The 19,392-nt window shown below is 43.5% G+C and overlaps 1 protein-coding gene across 1 annotated transcript in view; it reads left to right on the top strand.

The window, feature by feature from the left end:
- Positions 1-6,516: 6,516 nt before the first annotated feature.
- The window catches only part of LOC129860661 (arf-GAP with coiled-coil, ANK repeat and PH domain-containing protein 3-like), a 68,410-nt gene continuing 55,534 nt past the window's right edge, over positions 6,517-19,392 (top strand). Inside the window, exon 1 of the mRNA XM_055931288.1 lies at positions 6,517-6,725. Coding sequence (XP_055787263.1) covers positions 6,679-6,725 — 47 coding nt within the window. The 5' untranslated portion in view covers positions 6,517-6,678. The remainder of the gene's footprint in view (positions 6,726-19,392) is intronic.

Below are 19,392 nucleotides of genomic sequence, written 5' to 3'. Positions count from 1 at the left end.
TCCACCTTACCTGCTACACCTAGACGCCTTACAAAGTGTCTGACGGTAGACCCAAACCGTTTCTTGGGTGAGAGGACACCATGCCCCTCATTTTTCATAGCATGTTGTACAGATCTTACAAACTTTCTCAGATCAGAGAAAAAGCCTCAATATTAACTTTTCCCCCCTTAGTCTCATTCAGGAACCTTGTCAGTTCTCTCAACGTGTACTTTGACCCCTCTGCTTGACTGGCTGTCAGCTCCGGAACCATTGAAGAGGAGTCTGAAAAAATAGCCTCCTCATCATGCTCTTCCTCAGACTCACTTTCCTCTTCATCTCCATATCCCATCCTGACCACCTGCCCTTCCTCTCTGGTCAGGGCCTCCCCCCAGCACCAGGCAAAGGTTCTTTGGTGCCTTTGACCACACCATCCTCTCCCCTCCCACCTCCTTTCTTCTCCCCCTTTTTCCTTTTCTACTTGACACCCTCCTCCTCCCCCCTAGTCTCTTACACTTCCCCACTATACTCTCCTTATCCACTAGCATAACCTGACTATGCCCAGCCTCATCTACCCCACCATCTCTAGCCTGACTAGTCCCAGCCTCAGCTACACCACCATCCATAACATGACTAGGCCCAGCCTCAGCTATACCACCATCCATAGCATGACTAGGCCCAGCATCAGCTACCCCACCATCTCTGGCATGACTAGGCCCAGCCTCAGCTACCCCACCATCTCTGGCATGACTAGGCCCAGCCTCATCTACACCACCATCCCTGGCATGACTAGGCCCAGCCTCTGCTGTCTGCATCTCATTGCCCCCTGCACGTTGACCTCGATTTCCCCCACTGGCGCTTGTACCCTCACCTTGTTTACGGCCTTTATGTGGGCACGCAAAGCTCTTATGCCCCAAATCCCCACACTTAAAACACTGTAGACTATATGTGCTGGCAAACCCTGCATAGAGCCCCTCCCCATGCCTCACTTTAAAATGCACATTTAGCTGTTGCTCATTGTTATTCAGAAACATGAACACATGCCTCCGGAACGAAACAACGTGCTTAACGGCATCTGCCTGAAAACCTGCCGACAGTAGACAAAACCCGCTAGCAAACTTACCAAAACGACTCAGCTCTTTCCTGATTTGTTTATCCATAATAAACGGAGGCAAATAATTTCAACTACTACCCTTGTTGAAGGGGTAGAAAGAGGCAAAATTGGCACCAACACACCCCTTACAAATATTCCACTAGCAATTAGCCTACCAAACAAATTTGCTCTTTTCATGAACACAATGACAGCTTTGTTCATTCTGGAAGCGGAATGTATAAATTCAGCTCCTACCTGTTCACCGACTGCGAGCAGAACCTCCTCCACCTTAACTCAGTTCTCAGGAACACACCTGAATCCATGCTGTAACGACAGCGTCTCCTCCGCGCTATGCTTAGAAGCCATCGTAGACACCACACCTTCCAAACCCCAGGAAACTAACTCTGTCCTCTTCCACCCTAACTTTGAAAAGACCTGTGGATACCGCTAAAACAAATAGTGCATTAACCCTCCACCATATAAAATAAAAATTGAAAGAAAAGACCAAGACAAAGTCCAGAAAATTAGTTAGGACAGAGCCCTTCACACCAAACACTCAAACTCCCAAAAACTCCCAGCATGCACTGCAAGAGACAGAGAGAGAGAGAGAGCGAGAGTGAGAGCAAAAGCGAGAGCGAGAGCGAGCGAGAGCGAGCGAGAGCGAGAGAGCGAAAGCGAGCGAGAGAGCGAAAGCAAGCACAGTGGCCTCCATCATCCTTAAATGGAAGAAATTTGAACCACCAAGACTCATCTCTGCAGCACTCCACCAATCAGGCCTTTATGGTAGAGTGGCCAGACAGAAGCCACTCCTCAGTAAAAAGCACATGACAGCCCGCTTGGAGTTTGCCAAAAGACACCTAAAGGACTCTCAGACCATGAGAAACAAGATTATCTGGTCTGATGAAACCAAGATTGAACTCTTTGGCCTGAATGCCAAGCGTCACGTCTGGAGGAAACCTGGCACCATCTGTATGGTGAAGCATGGTGGTGGCAGGATCATGCTGTGAGGATGTTTTTCAGCGGCAGGGACTGGGAGACTAGTCAGGATCGAGGGAAAGATGAACCGAGCAAAGTACAGAGAGATTCTTGATGAAAACATGCTCCAGAGCGCTCAGGACCTCAGACTGGGGCGAAGGTTCATCTTGCAACAGGACAACGATCCTAACCACATTGCCAAGACAACGCGGGAGTGGCTTCAGGACAAGTCTCTGAATGTCCTTGAGTGGCCCAGCCAGAGCCTGGACTTGAACCCGATCGAACATCTCTGGAGAGACCTGAAAATAGCTGTGCAGTGATGCTCCCCATCCAACCTGACAGAGCTTGAATGGATCTGCAGAGAAGAATGGGAGAAACTCCTCAAATACAGATGTGCCAAGCTTGTAGTGTGACTCAAGACTGTAATCACTGCCAAAGGTGCTTCAACAAAGTACTGAGTAAAGGGTCTGAATACTTATGTAAATGTGATATTTAAGTTTTTTATTTTTAATAAATTTGCAATAATTTCTAAAAACCATTTTTTTATTTTATTTATTTTATTTCACCTTTATTTAACCAGGTAGGCCAGTTGAGAACAAGTTATAATTTACAACTGCGACGTGGCCAAGACAAAGTAAAGCAGTGCGACAAAAACAACAACACAGAGTGACACATAAACAAACGTACAGTCAATAACACAATAGAAAAATCATTGGCAGCAGAGAACTGGAAGGAAAGGCGGCCAAAGTAAGTGTTGGCTTTGGGGATGTCCAGTGAAATATTCCTGCTGGAGTGCGTGCTATGGGTGGGTGTTGCTATGGTGACCAGTGAGCTGAGATAAGGTGGGGCTTTACCTAGCAAAGACTTATAGGTGACCTGGATCCAGTGGGTTTGGCGACAATATGTAGTGAGGGCCAGCCAGCGAGAGCATATAGGTCGCAGCAGTGGGTAGTATATGGGACTTTGGTGACAAAACGGATGGCACTGTGATAGACTACATCCAGTTTGCTGAGTAGAGTGTTGGAGGCTATTTTGTAAATGACATCGCCAAAGTCAAAGATCGGTAGGATAGTCAGATTTACGAGGGTATGTTTGGCAGCATGAGTGAAGGAGGCTTTGTTGCGAAGTAGGAAGCCAATTCTAGATTTCATTTTGGATTGGAGATGCTTAATGTGAGTCTGGAAGGAGAGTTTACAGTCTAACCAGACACCTAGGTATTTGTAGTTGTCCACATATTCTAAGTCAGAACCGTCCCGAGTAGTGATGCTAGTCGGGCGGGCGGGTGCGGGCAGCAATTGGTTGAAGAGCATGCATTTAGTTTTACTAGCATTTATTGAAGCTCGTTTGGAGGTTTGTTAACACAGTGTCCAAAGAAGGGCCAGATGTATACAAAATGGTGTCGTCTGCGTAGAGGTGGATCAGATAATCACTTTTAGCTTTGTCATTATGGGGTACTGTGTGTAGATTGATGAGAGGAAAAAACGATTTAATACATTTTAGAATAAGGATGTAACATAACAAAATGTGGAAAAAATCTATGTGTCTGAATACTTTCCGAATGCACTGTATGTTCATTGGTGGAGTGGTGGCCTCTCTCTCTCTCTCTATCTCTCTCTCTCACACACACACTCTCTCTCTCTCTCTGTCTCTCTCTCTCTCTCTCTTTCTCTCTGCATGGTAGCATTACGCGAGAAGTTTCCTTCAAATATCTCACCCAGCATGTTCAGATCAGTCTGCTGACTCAATAGCGTTCAAAAAGCTGTGAATGTGGAACGAGAAGAAAGGCTTTGATCTCGGAGGAAGAAAGGGAGCAAGAGATGAGAGAGAGAGAGAGAGGCCTTCATTTAAGCAAGTCTAATTTTAGGGCCTGAAGAGATGAAGGATGTTTATGTAAGAGAGACTTTGGGATGCTGGGATGCTGCTTTTGTGATAGACTAACAAACTCCACAACACCTGCTCCAGTAGAACACATTCCTCTATCCTCTTCCTGCCTCAAGGACAGTTGGCCCACTGCCTCGGCTCACTGTAATGAAGGCTTATGGATCAATGGCTGTCTGTCAGATACATAGACTGAAACACAGTATTTTAATGGGAAAGAGAGGAGTTTTCTGAGTAAACTTTAGCACTTCAAGAAGGAAAGGGAAAGGATGTAGTTAGGAAATGTAATTTGCTGACACCTGTCACGCCCTGACCTTAGTTCCTTTTTTATGTCTCTATTTTGGTTTGGTCAGGGCTTGAGTTGGGGTGGGCATTCTATGTTTTGTGTTCTATGTTTTCTATTTCTGTGTGTTTGGCCGGGTGTGGTTCTCAATCAGAGGCAGCTGTCTATCGTTGTCTCTGATTGAAAACCATACTTAGGTAGCCTTTTCCCACCTGTGTTTTGTGGGTAGTTATTTTCTGTTTTGTGTGTCTGCACCAGACAGAACTGTTTCGTTTGTTCCGCTTTGTTATTTTTTGTTCTAGTGTTCAGGTTTATTAAAAATCATGAACACGTACCATGCTGCACCTTGGTCCTGTTCTTCAAACAAACGTTACAACACCAAAAAAGATTTGAGTGTGTGTTTTTGGCACAGGTTTGGCACCTGTGTTAGAGAGTCAGTCCCCAAATTTCAATTACGATTATTCAATGGGTTACATTTTGCAAAGCTCTAATAAATAACTATATCTTTACATCATAATTTAAACAAATGCCTGCCCTCTATATTTCCTTTCATACATATTAAAACCTGTCATGTATAATCCCACTCCAAATGTAATCACACTTTTAAAATGAAATGGTCTTGAGAGTTGAGCCAGCAGTGGTGTCATTGAATGACATCAATGAAATAAACCGCAATGTTATGGTTTCCAGGGTCTATCCCATGATCGGAATGTGTGCATCCTTTGCTTCACCCCTTATCATTTAGTTTATTTAGTTCTTGTGACTTCATGCTTACATCTCCATGAAAAAAAACGAGTTAGTCGGGCCAAGTCTTGACTAGCAGCATTGCATCCAGCTAGTCAAGACATCTCCCCATCAGCAGAGTAGTGAGGCGAGGGCCGGGCGGTGAGATCATTCCTATTCAGTGGCACAGCTAGCCTCTGAAAGCAGGGATAAGAAGGAACAATAGTGTTCTGTAAAAGCCTGCTGTGAAATCTCTAGCACTCGCTCCCTCCAGCTTTCCCATTTCCTGTGAATTAATCATATTCTCTCTTTTTGGCCTTACGTACGGGGATGGGGAGGGGAATGGAGGATGCACTTGAAATATGGTATTCTATATTTATGGGGTTCATTGAACAGCTGGCAGGTAGATGTTTCTCTCTCTTCATCTTAGCTAATTAATACACCTGTCATGAATTTCTTCCCCATCATTTCCATAGGTTGTTAGTGCCTTACTGCTGTTATAAACTGGTTACCAACATAAATATAACAGTAAATAAAGTAGTTTGGCATCAGGTATATTGTCTGATATACACACGGCTAGAATGCTGTTTCAGCCAATCAGCATACACGGCCCAAACTACCTGGGTTATAATGTCCATCATGATGTTGCTTGGGTGTGGGTGTCTATAGTGTTAGTTATTGTATCACATAGCAATTGAAGACCATTTCACAGACTGGAGAGTTAGGCTGTATGTGACTTTAGAATCTCAGATTTGTGATTCTAAAGGGACAGATTTGGTGATGACAAAAAACCGACCCATTGCATGTGTGAGAGGCGAGTAGGGGTAATAAATTCCAGATTAATAGTGGAGATTTCTGCACAGCTCTAGAGCTCCTCAACTCCTTCTTGAACCAGAGCCACGCCAGATGTTAGCATCTTCGCTGTATCAGTTATCACATTGGGCTGCCAGGGCAGAAATCCTTTTTAATATCATGTTTCTCTGTGAGAATCTGTTTGCCTGTGTGAATGTGTTGCCTCCAGATCTCAACAGAGATGGGCACTGGGGAAAAGAGGAATTTAGTTGTGCTTCAGTCAAGGACTGCCAGCTGTGATGAGAGGCCAAAGGTCATCTGACTGACTGAGACTAGAGAGGAAACTCCAAGCTCAAAACAGTTAATTCACTCTGATACACTCTCAAGTATACTGACTTTAGTACCATTCATGCATGCACGCACGCACGCACGCACGCACGCACGCACGCACGCACGCACACACACACACACACACACACACACACACACACACACACACGCACACACACACACACACACACACACACACTGTGTGATAAGCATCCATGAACTGCTAGGGTTAGGGCAAACTGCAGGCTATGTGCACTTATACTGTCTCTGCAGTAACTGCGTAATACCTATAAATACATTTGTTTAATTGATATTGACATCATGCCCTTATACACAAATGATGTGTGTTGTAGGCTATCATATGCGAGGTGATTTCAGTCAGGATACGATCCCTAAATTTGAGTGCGCTTTTTGTTGAGAATGAACTATGACGATAGTCCCTATTTTTGCAGCGGTCTAGCGGTTCAAATATGCCAGGCTCTTGTTTCAGCGTAGTAGCACAGTGAAGACGGGGAGAGTTAGCTATCGCTGCACATCGGAATAGCCTACATATCTACACTCTTCTGTCGTTTATAACTTTCGGGAAATGAAATTTATTAATTAAGCTTGAAGACTAAATCCAGCCAAAATGACGGTGGATTTTGAAGAATGTGTGAAAGATTCACCCAGGTTCAGGTAAGAATTTGCGCAGATCTTCTGCTCGCTTGTTGAATTCTTCAGGGATTCGCCCTATCGAGGAAGACGATTGCCAGGATTCAAACATTCCAAAACGCCATGAATCTGCAAATAGTTGAACAGCATAGCCTTTCATTTACATCATATTGTAAATAAGCTATGGTAAATTGCTGTCAGAGTGATTTTTTTTGCCTAATTTCAATTCATTTATCCTATATTTCCATTGCAAGGCAATTATTGCAGTGAATTGCATAAGGCTGGACATGGCTATTTACTATTAATACATATATTTGCCATTTTTCAAAGAAATGCGTAAAAATGTCCATTGCTTATCATAGGACAACCTTGGATGAATGGACAGTGAGCGCATGGTGAATTAACCCTGTGTGAGACCCAGCATGGCTCCAAATAAGGAAAACTAAATATTACCCTTCAGAAATACTTGTAATAGACCTCTGATTATTAAAATAATCATTTTTAAAAATTTCAATTTTGTGGAAAAATATTCTGGAAATGTTGAACAAATGCAACATTTTGTTGTAAGAAAACAGAAATGATATCAAAAGCATTGACATGTGATAGAACATATTGTGTAATGGTATATTAACCTGAAATTAAGTCATATTTGTCCTGAAATAGCTAACTTTATCAACCTGACAAATCCAAATGTTTGTATGTTTCCATCAAAAACACATATTTTTTGAAAGAATCAACTATTTAGTGGGTTTTCTATGTATTGTTTTTTGTAATATTTGGTTACCTTTCTGACTTAACTTGACATAACCTAATTTCTTGCTTCTTTACCATAAAACGAAGGTTGTCAATGGCAGTATTCTGACCTCATAAATCACATAAGAAAAATATATATAATCATTTTTGTTCTTTTATTGCGTAGAGGGAACATCAAAGTTACTCTTGAAGTATCTGCGGAATTTGCAGAATTTGCAAGGGAAGCAACCTCTCTAACTTGTCCATCAATATGAATGTGGCCCTATGCCTCAGTCTGGAAACCAATGATGGCAAACTTAAGACAAAGCTTTCCTTTTTGCAACACTTACAAAACTACCTCTAGTTCTGTCTCAGAATGTTGGTTTCTCAATCATTTTTTTCTACATAATCACTACATCGTACTTGTGTTTCAGAGGCTACTGATGCCACAATAATTATACTGACACACAACACATACTACTAAGAGATACATCTCAGTCTAAGGAGCTGCACTGGGTAGTGTTTGACATTATTGATTTAGTTTAGAACCTGTAATGGATGCAATTTAGGAGCGTTGCATTTTTGCACAGGGTTAACAGGTGCGTGAAGGTTTGGCGCGGATCATGTGTCATTTTGTGTGTGTGTGGGGAGGGGATTTCCTATCACTAAAAGTGTTACAGATGAAAATCCTATAATGTTATATTGTCATTAGTGTTAATATCTCGACTAGTGTCTGCTACATTCCGTTCCTCGGGTGATGAGCACATCCATGGGACACACGCCATGCAATTTCTCCCCTAACCGTTCCATGACACATGAACATTCATAGATCACATGTATTTAGAATCCTTAGCAGGCTTCCTCAAGAAAAACGTTTTTGGGAACCATCATGTGTCATACATGTGTCATACACTGAGCTTGTGTTCAACTGCATGGTCGCTGTCTGTACACATGTTGGTAGGAATGTAGAATTTGAATGACCCTTTGATCTTCTACTTGTTCTTTAGAAAACACAATACTTATTGTTAATGAAAAATAGGCCTATTGTCCATTCCCGAAACACATGTCCATCCCTTGTCTCCACTAGATATTGGAAAATTATTTGGAGGATCTAGAGATATGGGTCCCATGACTGGGACTGATTAGCTGGGATGTTATATGGCAGGAACTCTCCCAAATCCAAAGTCTCTTCCTTTTTAATGAACTGTTTTCCTGACAAAACGGCACAGTCACAAAAGGAAGCACTTCAAACAGTGGATCTGAGGGAAACTAAAAGGTCTCACGCACTGCCTCATGCTCCTCGTACTACGGCTGCTGCGGTTGCTGCGAAGCACACATAGCACCAAAAGTTAGGTAAATAAAGGAGGCATTCCTTTACACCCACATCCCTTCCCAATCCCCTTCCCAGCCTTGGATCTCATTCCTCCCATAGATTCCTACCTCCCCTGCCTATGTGTGGAAGGAACTGGAGGGGCTGTCAGGCAGGCTGTGTGGGGTGTCCGCCTGCATGCCTGGGTCTTTTTACATGTGTGTGCACCACTGCCACAGTAAAGCTCCCACGGATATAATCTGCTCTCCAAATCAAAGACTTCCAGACTTGGCAGCAGCACCTTAATGACTGCCATCTGGGCCTGAGAGAGAGGAGAGGCAGGCAGGTCTCAGGAAGCGCTGAGTGAAGGGTATTTACAGAAACCACTCTCTCCGTGTTTATGTGCTAAAAGAGCACGGCTGTACTGTAGCAACCAGAGTGGATCATCTCGCACTAGGCAGACGTTGGTTAGCCCATCTCTCAGAGCTTCTCAGAGTTTCTTCCTTGAATGCCTCAAGAGAGAGACGCAATGTAATAATAAGAAGATATATCTTTGTTTTTTTCCATTGCTTTCCATTTGGAATGAAAATAACACTCCTTTAATGCAAAAGTTGGCAAGAGCTACTGACCTGTAAAATCACATAAAATAGTTCTTATCATGTGCAGACTTTTGAGCAAGGTTGAGCGATAGCTATGCCAACTCTATAACTAAATTCTAATGGAATGACGAGGCTGTTTTGTATCCCGAAATGACCAGCGCAGACACCAAAAGATGCACACTTCTGAAGCATATTCTTCCCACTGAATCCTGTCGGTGACAGGGCATTGAGTCCATATTCAAATGGGCCTTTGGTGGCAGTTAGAAACAGTGGAGGTATTACGTAAGAAACCCTGGAGCTGGACTGACTGACTGACTGACTGACTGACTGACTGGGAGGAAACAGTCAAAACCAGAATAGAGGGAATCAAGCTTTTTCACATTTGATATTTGAAAGGCATACTAGGCCTAGTGGGCTACTTCCCACACGTATAATAACATGCAGTCCATCAATTCTGCCTGGCTGTCTTCACGCTCGGCATGTTGGGGTTCGCATTGTGAGCATTATGAGCTAAGACGGCTGCGGTTCACCATTACAATCCTCGTCAATACAATTTAAAATACAGTTGTCATATTTAACGGGCTATTTAGTATGATTGATGTAGCCTTTCTACACCTCTTTTGTTTCCATAGGACAATGCTCTTTACACCTTCTTCAGTTGTGTTCTTACACTCTTGGATTCTAGATTACCAAGAAGCCAAATTATATGGTGCATTAAGTGGCCACCGTGTAGCTCCGAAATTGTGAAAATGTCTACATTGTCCTCCATGACTGTGTATACCCCGTGTTTGGTCTCTATGGATACACCGTTTGGACGGATGTGAGACTGCAGCCATGGCACTCCAATCCACATCTGTTTCGAGAGAGGTTTATAATGGTCACTCAGCCGCAGGGATGCATGTGTTTGTGTTTGCTGCAGCACAACATTGGCAACATACAGTAACATTGGTGCTGTTTCTCCCTTACTGAGATGTTAGTTTGAGGTCGCACTCACGTGCTTGTAAAACATGTGTTGTCTATCTGTGGCCTCACTTTCACTTATGAAGCAGTCCCACATAGGCCAACAGTATACATCACACACATTGCTGTATCTCACTGGTGCTGCTCTGCCTGTAAACCATGTGTAATGTAACAACAAACAGTGACATATATCCACAGTAGCTAACATGATAGCATGTAGGCCTATTTTCCCACTGACCCATTTTCTCCTGTTAATTATGAAATTACAGCACACTTTAAATAATACTGCCTGTGTTTGTGGGTGAGTACTGAGTATTTATGAAGCTGAGATGTGCAGTGCGGCTGGAGAGAACAGTCAGTTTACAACCAGCCTCCTGTCAATTAATGTGACTGCTGGCACTATAGCCCCTTCTGTCCCTGCTCTGTCCAACATCTTGCATTGTCTCCTCCTCAGTTTGTAAGCAGAATGTGAGCATTGTTCGCCCAGTTCCCGAGTTCCATGCTTCCGCCGTGACAATACAGACTTTTTAATTGGAGCTGACTGGCTTCAGGCATTGAGCTGTTAGTGTAGGTTTAAAATAACAGAAGTTAAGACAACATAAAAGTTCCATGCGGGAGTGTTTGATAATAAACAAATTCATTGGACGAGCGCCTTTGCTGATTCTACAGGATTAGCATTGAAAACGTGACCAGCGGTCAGGAAATCAAGTAATAAAGTGGCTGTAGATCATTTGCAAAAACGTTAAATGTATAGAATGACTTTAAACAGTTATGCTATGTAGTTAGATGAAATTCACTACGATTGTGTTTATTTTCCACTTTAAGGGCTGTACTGCTAAATTCGCTTTGTCATTTTTGCTCGCATTGTTGGTCCATTTAACATTATAATTTTTTTAACCTTTATTTAACTTGGCAAGTCAGTTAAGAACAAATTCTTATTTTACAATGACGGCCTACTCCGGCCAAACCCTCCCCTCACCCGGATGACGCTGGGCCAATTGTGCGCCGCCCTATGGGTATCAAGGCAAAAGGCGAGACCCAAATGCAGACACATGAGGCAGATAGTTGGAGTCTTACAATGTTTATTAATCCAAAGGGGTAGGCAAGAGAATGATTGTGGACACGCAAAAAGGTCAAGACTAGAGTCCAGGAGGTACAGAGTGGCAGACAGGCTCGTGGTCAAGGCAGGCAGAATGGTCAGGCAGGCGGGTACAAAGTCCAGAAACAGGCAAGGGTCAAAACCGGGAGGACTAGAAAAAGGAGAATGCAAAAAGCAGGAGAACGGGAAAACTGCTGGTTGACTTGGAAACATACAAGACGAACTGGCACAGAGAGACAGGAAACACAGGGATAAATTCACTGGGGAAAATAAGCAACACCTGGAGGGGGTGGAGACAATCACAAGGACAGGTGAAACAGATCAGGGCGTGACAATGGGATTCCCGATCACGGCCGGTTGTGATACAGCCCAGGATCGAGCCATGGTCTGTAGTGACGCCTCTAGCACTGAGATGCAGTGCCTTAGACCTCTGCGCCACTTGGGAGATATTGTTTAGAATTCTTCTGCATTTATGCAAAGACTAATGGGATATTAGAATCCTATTGTCTTATCCTGTATTTTTTCAACCTAGGCTGTTATGCATAAGCATGGATCCTCCTTCCCCATTCTAGGAAACATCTGAGGCCAGTGTGTAATGTGAGGCTGCCTTGAAGCTGACAGCCTGCCGGCCTGGTTGTCATGATGAGCTCTGACAGATTCAAGGAGGACAGCCAGGGAATTCAAGGTCACTAACCTTTGACCTCCACTGTGTGTGTGTGCGTGTCTGTCTTTGAGAGAATGAATGACTTTATACATGACCCACAGTCAGATACCTGGGTGGAAAATCATAAATGTGTCAGATTCCAGGATATGGCCTGCATTGGAGGAATGCTGAGCATGTGACACAATGTCCTGCTCCGTAAAAGATGACAACTCTACCCTGAGGATACATTTAGTGTCATTTTGTATTTTATTCGGTTCTCAGAGAGCATCACAGGGTTTAATCACCAACTATCCATTTTGAGGCTCAGGGGAATGTGGCTTGTATATCATTTTGCTATTTAGTTGAGCTTTTACTTGCAATAATTGTTTTCAATCAGCCATGAATTGACTGTAGTTAAATTGCAATTTCAGGACATAACCTCAAGCAACCTCTCCTTTCACAAATCATCATGTGACAAGTATTTACAGTGAGATTAGCTAACCTCAAATTCTTAGTGTATTCTTCAAGAGAAACACACTTGTTGCTGCAAAGAATCACCCTGGATTAATCCAGTGGACTGCTCTAGGAGAAGACCTGCCGAGCATTAGTTTATCTCTGCCAGTAACTACTAGGGAAGTATATTCCCATTCTGTTCCTCAGAATGAAAACTGAAGCACTTATGTTGGAGAGGATGAAGTGGGTCTTTTTAAATATTTAGATGGCCGTCATCCAAGATCTGCATAAGTGGTGCACTGTCCTTGCCCACAGGTTTTCACAACCTCAGGGGTTGATGTTGTTGCTATGATGTTGGAGTGGAGACATGACACATGTTGAGAAACCTCTCCAATTGTTCTGTATAGAAGAAGAGATATGCATGATGTTGCTTCCATGTCATTTTATCCACATCACCTATTTTAGAGACCTTTTTAAATGACAGTTTTTCTCATAGCAACAAGCCATTCGGGTAATCAAGAGATTTCGTTGCTTCTCGGACATTTGCACGGTAGTTATCCTTCTCGAAGATCTGCTTCGGCCACAGCTGCTCTGAGCTGGAAGAGATTCCTTCCTGCTGCGCTTGGTCTTGTTGCTTCTGCTCTATTTCATACTGACCTGCTTCTTCCATTTTGAATCTGTGAGTGAGCCGCCCTTCTGTTCCCTTAACTTAACAGTGCTCCTCCCAAGACACCCTGACCTTGGTCAACAGGAGGGGGGATACTGTATTAGTCTATTGGGGGGGAAGTCATTGTCCTAACCGCAAGATGCCCATCAAGTGCATTCGACCACACAGCTATGACTGCAACTGATACCCATAGTCGTGTGGTGAAGCTGTGACGAATTGTGAGTCATGCAATCTCATAGTGAAAGAGATCGGATACTGTTTTAGGTCATGGATGGAATGTGGTGGAATTTTATGGAATGGTGGTGCCTGAACTGTTTTATGTTTCTCACATGATTGTCCCATTTTGAATCCCACATTAGACAAAATGCAGTTTTGGCTCTGCCGCCTTTCTCTCCCTCTCACCGCTTCCAGGTTTTTGGGGCTGTTTTAGCCTCCTTGATTTAATGGCTTTCCAACATCGGGCAGGCCTACGGGCATTCTCACCATTGAGGGTGTCAGTGATACTGTGCAGCGGAGTGGAGCTGACAACTCCAGGTGAGGAAAACGGGTGACAGGGATTAAGTCAGCAGTTTGTCAGTCACTCTTTCCTTTTAAAATTTTTGTTTTCTCCCCAATTTTGTGGTATCCAATTGGTAGTTACAGTCTTGTCCCATCGCTGCAACTCCCGTACGGACTCAGGAGGCGAAGGTCGAGAGCCAGCTGGGCAGCACTGCTTCTTGACACAATGCTTGCTTAACCTGGAAGCCAGCCGCACCAATGTGTCAGAGGAAACACCGTACACCTGGCGACCGTGTCAGCGTGCATTGCACCCGGCCCGCCACAGGAGTCGCTAGAGCGCAATGGGATAAGAACATCTCTGCCGGCCTAACCCAGACGACGCTGGGCCAATTGTGCGCTGCCCCATGGGTCTCCCGGTCACGGATGGCTGAGACAGAGCCTGGACTCGAACCAGGATCTCTAGTGGCACAGCTAGCACTGCGATGCAGTGCCTTAGACCACTGCACCTCTCAGGGGGCCCAGTCTCTCTTTCCTAATCAGGGATTAGCCCACATTCTCCCGCTCTCTGTTCTGTTCAATCCCAGGAGAGGAGAACGTCAAGGTGTTTCATCTCACTTCCAAACAAACACATTGTGCTGCTGGTGCAATGTCACACTGGTGGGTGAATACTATTCAAATCAGTCTATTAGAGAAGCAAATTGTTCCCTATTCTCAAAGTGCACCTCTCATTGGACACCTATTGCCAAAGAAGCACTCTGTTTCATTTTACAATCTATTAAACAACCTTCACCTCAGCAGAAGCCAGCATTGGTTTTCCCCCTTTGAAACTGAAGCCATTGCATGCAGGCAAAAAGAAAGGCTTTCTTTCTTCAAGAAACGAGATGAGATTAAACTCTTTTGCCACTTAGAACCCAGTCTCACCAGGCAGTGTCTCCTCCAGCCAGCCAGCCAGCCAGTCAGTCAGCCAGCCAGCCAGGCAGCCAGCCAATGTAGGGCAGTCATTGGAGAACCCAGGCCTTCAACTTGATTACTGTACTGTTTGAAAGATCTACGTCCCGAGGAGTAGGGACGTCTTCACAACAAAGGGCGCAATTCCAGGCGGTGTCAGCTATGACATGGCACCTTGAGTTTGAAAAGCATATCTTGGTTATCTTTTGGTTATTGAACTACAGTAAGTGAAGTGGATTTAGACCCGGTAACAGAATTATGGTAACCAATGTTCCCTCAAATTTTCAACGGCATTGAGCAGATTTCAGGTCTGCTGAGCGCAAACTTGAACATTGTGAAAATTCTGTGCATCTTCATAACAATGCATACCATAACATTTTAACATGGAAATAGCTATTCTATCAGGAGGACCGAGGACCATTCTCATCAACGGGGCTGAAGTGGAGCAGGTTCCTTGGTGTCCACATCACCAACAAACTAGAATGGTCCAAACACACCAAGACAGTCGTGAAGAGGGCACGACAAAGCCTATTCCCCCTCAGGAAACTAAAAAGATTTGGCATGGGTCCTGAGATCCTCAAAAGGTTCTACAGCTGTAACATCGAGAGCATCCTGACTGGTTGCATCACTGCATGGTACGGCAATTGCTCGGCCTCCGACCGCAAGGCACTACAGAGGGTAGTGCGTACGGCCCAGTACATCACTGGGGCTAAGCTGCCTGCCATCCAGGACCTCTACACCAGGCGGTGTCAGAGGAAGGCCCTAGAAATTGTCAAAGACCCCAGCCACCCCAGTCATAGATTGTTCTCTCTAATACCGCATGGCAAGCGGTACCGGAGTGCCAAGTCTAGGACAAAAAGGCTTCTCAACAGTTTTTACCCCCAAGCCATAAGACTCCTGAACAGGTAATGAAATGGCTACCCGGACTATTTGCATTGTGCCCCCCCCCCCCCCCCCCCCCTCCCCAACCTCTCTTTTACGCTTCTGCTACTCTCTGTTTATCATATATGCACAGTCACTTTAACTATATCTACATGTACATACTACCTCAACCAGTGCTCCCGCACATTGGCTAACCGGGCTATCTGCATTGTGTCCCACCACCCACCACCCGCGAACCCCTCTACACTACTGCTACTCTCTGTTTATCATGTATGCATAGTCACTTTAACCATATCTACATGTACATACTACCTCAATCAGCCTGACTAACCGGTGTCTGTATGTAGCCTCGCTACTTTTATAGCCTCGCTACTGTATATAGCCTCGCTACTGTTTTTCACTGTCTTTTTACTGTTGTTTTTATTTCTTTACTTACCTATTGTTCACCTAATACCTTTTTTACACTATTGGTTAGAGCCTATAAGTAAACATTTCACTGTAAGGTCTACACATGTTGTATTCGGCGCACGTGACAAATAAACTTTGATTTGATTCTATCATTCAGCCTACAGTAGCAGCCAATGTGTGGTGTTCAATGTACTGTAGGCCTATAGTACATTCCATGAGGCTTTTGAAAAAAAAACATGCAGGGCTTGACATTAACCTGCTTATCCACTTGTCCTTCAGACAAGGAGGTGACTGAAAATGTTGTTGTGTTTGATGCAAGGAACCACTTTACAAAATAAAATGCATTATTATTCCCATACTATTATTACAGAGAATACGTAATACTTCCCTCTGCTTATTGGCTACTTAGCTTTTTCAAGCCTGTCTCAAAATACACTGCCCTTCAAAGACAAAGAAAGCTCTTTACCTGACTTGTTTTTCAATTTTCAATTTTTTTCAATTTTCAAAATGTTTTTCTCTTGTAGGAAGCAATCACTCCCTTATTTATGACTACACATGATCTATAACTGGGTTAATAACTCACTAACTAGCAAAGGATATGAACAAAATGTGCACAGTGGCTACATGCAGCTCTTGCTTTGATCTCAAAACAAGGGCATCTACTCACGACCACAGCTGTGAACACAGTTCAGTTCAAAGTAAATGGCACAAATCCATATATGGCAATGGTGTATTTGCATATAGGCCTACTGCAGCTCTGATTGGCCATGCCACACCGGTCTGTGTAGAGTACAGGCTGAGTTGTGCATGTCAATGCAATAGAATCCTACAACAAAGTCTCTTGCATAGTTCATTTTGTTTCGGTGTGTTGCATTGAAAGTGGCTAATATTGCGTTGATTCGATCACAACTGCCACAGTAAAGGGAAACGTTGATAGTGTTAACTAACAGGGAAAACTCTAGAAAGTTAAGGAAAGTTCAATCACGTGCTTCTCTCTGTGGGCTGATAGTTCTTCTGCACTCTGAGCAGTCTTGGGGCTACTGCACGCCAGCGTGCAGCTTAGAGGGAACATTTATGGTAACGGAATTACATAACTTTTGTGTACTACACAGAAATGCATAACTATATATATGAATGTCATTATCTTCATGTTTATAAGTTTGGACATCATAGCACAGCACAGCATCGCACAGTAGAGTACAATACAGAACGGCAGAGTACAGTAGAGTTCAGTACAGTACTATACTCTACTTTTCTGTACTGTATTGTACTGTACTCTACTGTGCTCTACTCACTGTACTGTGCTGTGCTATCCAAACTTGTGAAACATATGTCTATGATAGGTTCCGACTTGGTCCAGTCCGGTCCGTCTGTGGACCTTAACATCAAGGCCATGGTGGCCTGACAAAAAATCTATTATACTGAACAAAAATATAAATGCAACATGCAACAAATTTCAAAGATTTTACTGAGTTAAGTGAAATAAATAAATTAGGCCCTAATCTATGGATTTCTCATGACTGACACAGATATGCGTCTGTTGGTCACAGATACCTTTAAAAAAAGGTAGTGGCGTGGATCAGAATACCAGTCAGTATCTGGTGTGACCACCATTTGCCTAATGCAGTGCGACACATCATCTTCACATAGAGTTGATCAGGCTGTTGATTGTGGCCTGTGGAATGTTGTCCCACTCCTCTTCAATGGGTGTGTGAAGTTGGTGGATATTGGAGGGAACTGGAACACACTGTCGTACACATAAATCCAGAGCATCCCAAACGTGCTCAATGAGTGACATGCCTGGTGAGTACGCAGGCCGTGGAAGAACATTTTCAGCTTCCAGGAATTGTGTGCAGAACCTTGCAACATGAGGCTGTGCATTGTCATGCTGAAACATGAGGTAATGGCCGCCGATGAATGGCAGGACAATGGGCCTCAGGACCTCGTCACTGTATATCTGTGCATTCAAATTGCCATCAATAAAATGCAATTGTGTTTGTTGTCCGGAGCTTTTGCCTGTCTATACCATAGCCCCACCGCCACCATGGGACATCAGCAAATCGCTCGCCCACAAGCCGCCATACACATGGTCTGCGGTTGTGAGGCCGGAAGTACATACTGCCAAATTCTCAAAAACGATGTTGGAGGTGGCTTATGGTATAGAAATGTACTTTCAATTCTCTGGCAACAGCTCTGGTGGACATTCCTGCAGTCAGCATGCCAATTGCATGCTCCCTCAAAATTTGAGACATCTGTCTGACAAAACTGCATATTTTAGAGTGGCCTTTCATTGTCTCCAGCACAAGGTGCACCTGAGTAATGATCATGTTGTTTAATCAGCTTCTTGATATGCCACACCTGACAGGTGGATGGATTATCTTGACAAATGAGAAATACTAACAGGATTGTGAACTTAAATTGTGCACAACATTTTAGAGAAAGAAGCTTTTTGTCTGTATGGAAAAAATGTTCAGTATACTTTCAACATTCATGGATGTCCGGTGTCGGTCAGGATGCTGGTTACAGTAAATGGAAAGAGAGGAGGCTCATGGGTAGGTGCCAGTAAGAGCTGGGAGAAGTGACATTAACTGGAGAGTGAAAGAGGGAAGCAGAGAGAGAGAGAGGGAGGGTTGTCCAGACTGTTTTAACACTCCTGGTTTGACCACCAGATAACAGAAAGACTAAGAGAACCATTCTGAGCTGAACATAACAGTATGCCAGTGGAAGAAAGGACAGTAGCAGGTGACCCAACTGGTTTGTGACTATTATGATTTCCCATTGTAGCCAATTCAGTTGGGGGGGGGGGGTAATTCCATTGAATCACTTAATAATTCATAAACAAAATTGATATAACTAATTGGTAGGTCTACCATTACTTGTTACTTCTGTGAACGTTCATTGTCCTCAGGAGCGAAATGTTTTAATATTTTAAAGATATGTGGGTTTTTGATAACGGAATTACAAAGCACAAGGCAATATTTGTTAAACTTACAGAAGGTAAACAATTTCTTCAAAACTAAATATATGTATTGATATTAGTTGGCAGGGGTCTTTATGTCAACATTGTAGTGACATGTTGTATTTTTGATACCTTTTAATACTTTTCCTGGTAGATGTTTTCTAAGACTCCTTTTCCACCTGTTTATCCAGATAACAAAGCCTTTACTTATGTCTGTTTTTTAAGATGGAAAATGGTTGAAAAATATATCTATGCTTTCATTTCCCCAAAATATGAATACTTAGCTTTCATTTGATACCAAATTTCATATGCGCCTATAAACTTCACATGTTGGTGCTCATGGGTCCTTTTACATGGAAATGCCCAAAGCCGAAGCCAAAGGGGATGTGTGATGATTGCGGAGACTCTGTGATAGAACTCAAGATGAAGCAAGGACGGCTTCAGTCGCTTGACTGTTTTCACTGAGATTTCTAAATGGGGGAAATCAGAAACACTGATACAACCAGATATTAACACTGGAGTCACCACAAAAGA

This window comes from Salvelinus fontinalis, chromosome 8 (genome assembly GCF_029448725.1).
Source record: "Salvelinus fontinalis isolate EN_2023a chromosome 8, ASM2944872v1, whole genome shotgun sequence".
In the NCBI taxonomy this organism is placed as follows: Eukaryota; Metazoa; Chordata; class Actinopteri; order Salmoniformes; family Salmonidae; genus Salvelinus; species Salvelinus fontinalis.
The sequence above is the reverse complement of the archived record's forward strand: the minus strand, read 5'-3'. Positions and strand labels throughout refer to the sequence as shown.